The 6,366-nt window shown below is 37.4% G+C and overlaps 1 protein-coding gene across 1 annotated transcript in view; it reads right to left on the minus strand.

The window, feature by feature from the left end:
• The window catches only part of CDH19 (cadherin 19), a gene marked incomplete at both ends in the record, with an annotated part of 46,582 nt that extends 46,105 nt beyond the window's left edge, over positions 1-477 (minus strand). The window contains one exon of the mRNA XM_084251777.1: positions 283-477. Coding sequence (XP_084107903.1) covers positions 283-477 — 195 coding nt within the window. The remainder of the gene's footprint in view (positions 1-282) is intronic.
• Between the last annotated feature and the right edge of the window lie 5,889 nt (positions 478-6,366).

Genomic DNA, 6,366 nt, shown 5'->3' on the forward strand with positions numbered 1-6,366 from the left:
ATCCAAAAAACACCATCAAATATCCAGATGTTGATAAAGGATGGTGTCTTTTCAGATGGGAGACTGAAGAATAATTTGAATACCAGCGGTACCCCTCCCTTTCCCTTATTTTTTGGGATATGTTTGATGCTTACAAACATGAAACCAGTCATTATGCTGCTGTTTGAAATGTTCTAGTGATTCCACTGAGAAATGTCCAATCATCAAATACCAAAACTTCCCCAGTGCACATGTTTGCGTTCATATAATGTTATTTCCTGTACCACGTTAGAAAATCAGTACCTGGCCTACGTGATAGTTGCTGTTATTCAGTTCCTCTGGGACAGAAAACTGGTCCCATATCCACCCGCGCTTCACCCTCCAGTGAGGCCTTGCTGGCTGGGTGCCCTCCCCTGCCTTGGAGGGTGCAGCTGTTGTGAGGCATGGCCATAGGAGAGGAATCCCCAACACGAAAGGAAGGAGACAGTAACAACGCATTCTGCTCTTTTTGTTCCAACTGGTGCTCTTCAGAGGGAATGGTACGTGCAGGCAACAATCTTTTCTTCCTTTGTAATCTTTTTTATCCTTAAGTATCTCTGACACTCCTGAGGAACAAAACACACAACGAATTCTGACATTTAAAAAATATACTTTTCTCTCTTAAGGACAGCATACAACTTTTGTATCAATAAAAGTGGAACAAAAATACACATTTATCATCTAACTAAGAGAACTGATTATATCTTGTTGCTCAGCAATAATTTGACTGGAACATTTTTTGCTCTGGAACAGTCCTTTTTAAAGATATATATTTTATTTATTTATGCATACAAGAACTGGGGTATAGGCCAGAGGTGGGGGGTGAGAAGATTCACCAGAGACAGAGCGGGGAGCAGAACAGGCAGATTGACTGAAATACACTGCTGAGGGGAGCAGCGGGGAGACAGGAGAGGTCTGCTGTGCCATGTGGGTCAGCTCCCTGGCCTGGAATCGAACTCATGCCACAGTGGCTGGTGATAGCTTGATAGCACAGAGACTTTAGCCCCTGTACCACGAGGTAGGCCCTAAAGTGTATATTCTTGATAGCTAGTGAATGATGAAAGGTTTTGGAATGGCTACAAACTTCTTGATGAGAAAGATTAATAAACACCCCAGGTTTTAACTGCATCATCATTTCATCTCTTTACTATTAAAATGACTAATGAAGACAATTTTGGTGATGCAAGCAAACATAATCACTTTTTGAAATGTACAAATCTAAAAAGGGTGAACTTACCAGCAGAGTTTAAAAAAAAAAAAGATTCAAAAATCAACAAAGCTAAAAGAAAGTAGAAAAAGCCATAATTTTGGAGCATTTAGAACTGTTCTTTTATACTGGAACACTAGCAGGAACAAAAAACAAAAATAAATCACTGAGTATACACAGATTTAAGAAACACAATCAACTGACTCAAAAGAACTGAGAATTATAGATTGTTATATGAAAATAATATAGTTTTCAAATGTACATGATTTATTCCCAGTAAAGGAGTACTTGCTGGGCCATTAGAAAAAATATCAATAAATGTCAAAAGTTTGTAATATTACATAATATATTCTCTGATGGCAAGAAATTGAAGTAGAAATCAATTAACAAATTGGTATTAGGAAAAAGACACGTATTAAAAAATTTAAAACATACTAATTTTTCAAAATTTTATTAGAGAACAATTAAGAAATCAGAAAGAAAGGAAATTAAATTAATCTCAATATAAGCAGTAAAAAGGAGGCAATAAAGTTAAAAGTAGGAACTAATAAAAAATAAATGGTAAAACCATAAAGAAAATTAAAACCAGAAGCTTCTTCTTTGGAAAGATCAATAAAATTAATGTATATTTATTCAGCTTAATAAGGGGAAAAAGAGAGAAATTAAAAATTAACATCATTGTTGCATTGGACAACACCACACTGACAAACGGGAGTTGTGGTTTCAGGCTGCACAATGTAGGATGCTGCTGAAGAGCAAGATTCTGGCCCTTTTATTGACACAAGGTACAGGTTGTAAGGGGGAGGAGCAAAAGGAGATTAAGGGGAAGGAAATTATAGAAAGGGGAAGGGTGTAGAAGATTAGGGATTGTGAGTCTGCCCTCCAGGCACTTCTCATCTACTCGATGACGCACCCTAATCCCCAGCCATGGTTTTAATCTTATCAACAAGGCATTCCACTGATCAGCTTCTGGGGTCCCCTGCCATACCTCAGTCCTCAGCCCCCTGGCGTTTCTGGTCATACCTTGTGATGTATAAATTCGGAGGAGGTGTTATGCATTGGTCCTCAGCCCCCCGGGGCGTTCCGGACATACCTCATGATGCATAACCTTCCCATTGGGATCCAGCTTTGTGCTCTTGTTTGATTTGAAGGGCTGGAGGGTTGGGGTCCTGTTCCTAACTGGCCGGACCACTTTGACCTTGTTTAGGTGACAAAATGGCGGCCAAATAGGCTGCCTAGGTGTAGTAGACCCACACATCATTTCTGTAATAGAAAATTCTAATGATTCAGAGTGCAACAAAAATTCTTAATTGTCGCTGTCCTGGTAACAATAAATTCTTTACTCTTGCCTTGTTCATCTTGCAAACAATGCCAGCTGAAACTAACAGGAGGTAGAATAAAGTTGACGGTTAAGTCACAGCCTCATGACCACAATCAAAAGTATGCCCACCAGTACGGAGATAGATCCTATTAAGAACAAACTTGGGAGAAAAACCCTGCCTATTCTCTGAAATCACATGTGACTGCTGTTCCTGGAAACCCCTGCCTATTCTCTGAAATCACACAGAAGCTGACCCCAAAGCCTTTCTCCCTCTTCAGTGAGGAAGGTAGCTTTTCCCAGCACAGCTTGCAGGAAAGGCCTTCAAGTTTGCCTATGGCCAGGGCTGTAGACTCCCTATATTTCATAAATGAAATCAGCATAAGGATTTCTTTTCTAATATACAACAGTGATAAAATCTGAGCAGCAGTGGACCTATAAGAAATCATTCAAGAAGTTCTTAGAGAAGAAGTAAAATGATACAGATGGAAACAAGTATCCAGAAAGGGAAGGTGCAAGAGAAATAGGAAGACTATTTGTTGTTGGCATATCACAAAAGATAGTTTAGCGTTTAAAGCATCAACCACAACAATGTAGAGTGGGGTCCACACCAGAGGTGGAGTAGCAGGAGTGAAACCAATAGCACAAAGCCCTGGACTGCTCTGTTTTAATTTCTAGAAACCATATAAGAAGTGGTATAAGAAAATTTAGAATATACTCTAGTAAGGATAAAACGGATACTGTAACCCTAAAACAAAATTAAAGTAAAAAAGAAGTTTGTATGAAATAATACATAAGAGACAAAGCCTACAGAATCCAAAGGAAAAGAAATTACCAAAAAACACATGGCAAGAATATACAAGTAGGTAGATGCTGGATTCAATTTTGATCATCTTGATGAGCAGACCAAGAGTAAATGATGTAAAAGACCAAGTAAAAAAGGCAGAGATGATCAAATCAGGTATTTTTTTTTCGAGAAGAAGAGCCAAATATCTGGCTACAGAATGACTTTGCACAAGTTGGGTAAAATTTAAGGAACAGGAAAACATTTATGATACAGCAAATAACAGATGAATTCTAGTATGTTACAATATGATATAAAGAAAACAATCTAAGAAGTATTTCTACCAAAATATTGAAAACTAATTCCAGGAAATGAGTAAGCATATATTAAAGTCAGAACTCCTATATCATGCCAATCAAACTGAAAATTTGGGCAACCATTTTAAAGAAAATATTGACCAAATCTAGTATATTGAAATTTAGTTTATAATAGAAACTAAAAGTCATTTTTTTGCTGTTTTATGCCTAGAGAATTTTTCCATTGGTAGACAGATAAATTGGATTAATTTAAAAGATGTATAGATACATGAAAAAGAAAGTTTAAATTGGGGTTCTATGTCATTTCAATTATAGAAGAGTTTCAATCCTTACAAGTTGAGGCCCTATGAGACTATATCATCATAAATAGATTTTATGAAATGAGTGTGGAAACAGAAGAAACACACAATTTTGATTATGGTAATTGCTGTGTTAGTAAGAAGAGAAATTGGCTTAAAGGTTGAAGTTTAGAAATATCTGTCACATTTCCCTCCCTCTATAACAGTCTAAAGTAAACATGTCAAATAATACCACTCATTAAATCTGGGTGATTTTTTTCTGTTATAAACTAAATAGATATTTTATAGCTTAAGTGTATGATTGAAATATTTCTCAAATAAATTCAAAATTAAAAGTTAACATATCATTTTGTAATACTAAATTGTAACAAAAGTATGAATAACCTTTCCTTTGAACCTCTTAACATGAAAACACAAGAATGAAATGGGAGCAATATGTAAGTCTGAATGATGAAATACGGTGGCTTTGTTTATACTCTTCTGTATTCCAAAGTTTCCATAATGGTCATACATTTCAGGGGAAGGGAAAAACGTTTCAAATAATGGTCCACTTCTGATTGAAGAGTGTTGGCAGCTGTCAGCAGTGCCAGACTGAGAAATATTCTGGGCTGTGTCCAAACTAATACGAAAAAAGTCTAACAATTAGCATTCCTGAAATGGGCCTCAGAGGGGAACAAGCAGTAGCATTTCCACCCTCCATGCAATCCTGGCTGTATTTTTGAATCAGGTGAATACACTGACTAAAACCTTGCATATTTTAATATGGAAAACTCATGCTAATACTTGTTTTCTATTAGTTTGTTTAAATTTAATCTCATTGGCAGCATATTTATAAATATTAATTAAATAAAATGTTGCGATCAGTATTTTTGGTGCATGAAATTAAATTACTTTGATATGAGCACAATTGCATAATAAAATAATTGTATTGATATTTGAATAACACAGTTGTCATAAGTAGCAATATATTATGACCAAGTAGAATCATCTGGCTTTATTACTGAAAAGCATATTTCATTTAATGTGTTATACTTACACATGAACAAATTTATAGTAAGAAATTTTATTTTTTTTTTGGAAAGATTATTTATGCATACAAGAGCTGGGGTACAGGCCAGAAATGCAGGGGGTGAGAGGATTCACCAGAGACAGAGTGAGGAGCAGAACAGGCAGACTGACTGAAATCCACTGCTGAGGGGAGCAGCAGGCGAGACAGGAGAGGTCTGCTGAGCCATGTGGGTAGCTCCCTGGCCAGGGATTGAACTTGTGCTGCAGAGGCTGCAGATTGCTTCATAATGCGGTGCTTAACTGCTTGTGCCACCAGGGAGGCCCTATATTAAGATATTTTAAATGACTGCCAGTACCAAATAGTTATTTGCCTGTTAAGCTGGGACTGGAAATCCCATCTTAAGGGCAGAGAGGGGACAGTATATACTGTGTTTGACTGAACGGAAGGAAAGGCATATTTAGGTAAAATCATACACAGTATCTATGGCTCATAGTTCACCTTATTTTAATTGACTGAAGATCTATAACTTGTATTGTAACACTCTGGCCAGTTTAGCAACTAGACATAATAAAAAGTTTTCTGTTATCTCCTATAAGGACACCTTTTTCTCTCTTGTTACAAAGAGTCTTGAGGTCAAAAACGAAAGAGAAGAATCAGTCAAAATGATGGATTTGGTGGCTGTGTGGAGGGAGATAAAAGTAGGAGCTGGGGATATGTGGATAGGATAAATATAGAAACTTAATCATATTTGTGATCTTTTAAAAATCAAGGGAACCTTGGCAGCCATATACACTATACGTACAGGCTTTTAAAGGCCTGTCTCAGAACCTCTAGCTGGAAATAAAGAAATATGAGTGAAGTGAAGAGGACACACAAGTGAAGAGGAAGCAATATTTCTGAACCAAAAATCTGTAAAAATCAAAACAAACAAACACGTTCCAACTCTTTCTTCACAGACCTATGTGAAATGAGCTTTCTCCTTCCCATTTTTGGACTCTTATTAAAGAGAGCTTGCAGAGGTATGGGCATGAATGAAAAAAAGCCACGTGCCGTGGTGGGTAAAGCAACAGTCAGAACCTCGATCCTCCCTGCTGCAACAGCTTTGACAACAGCCCTCCCCACTCACTATTTCTGAGGCTGTGCAAGGTACAGACTAAGTGATTTTCCATCCTGGGCTGAGCACTGGCGACTTCCTTGAGCTCTGAGGAGGCCTGTGGATTAATGAGTGCCTGTTCCGGATGCAAAGCTTTGACAAGACTGACAGAGTGCAAAGTGTTTTAGAGTAAGAAGAGACAGATTCCAGTTGATGAAATACCCACTGGCAAAAATCTCATTTTTAAAAAATCCAGTAGCCTTCTTACCAGCCCCTGCCCCGAGCTTTCCACAAGCTACCAAAACATGATTGCTCATTACT

The sequence above is a fragment of the Talpa europaea genome (genome assembly GCF_964194135.1).
Source record: "Talpa europaea genome assembly, chromosome: 13".
Classification (NCBI taxonomy): domain Eukaryota; kingdom Metazoa; phylum Chordata; class Mammalia; order Eulipotyphla; family Talpidae; genus Talpa; species Talpa europaea.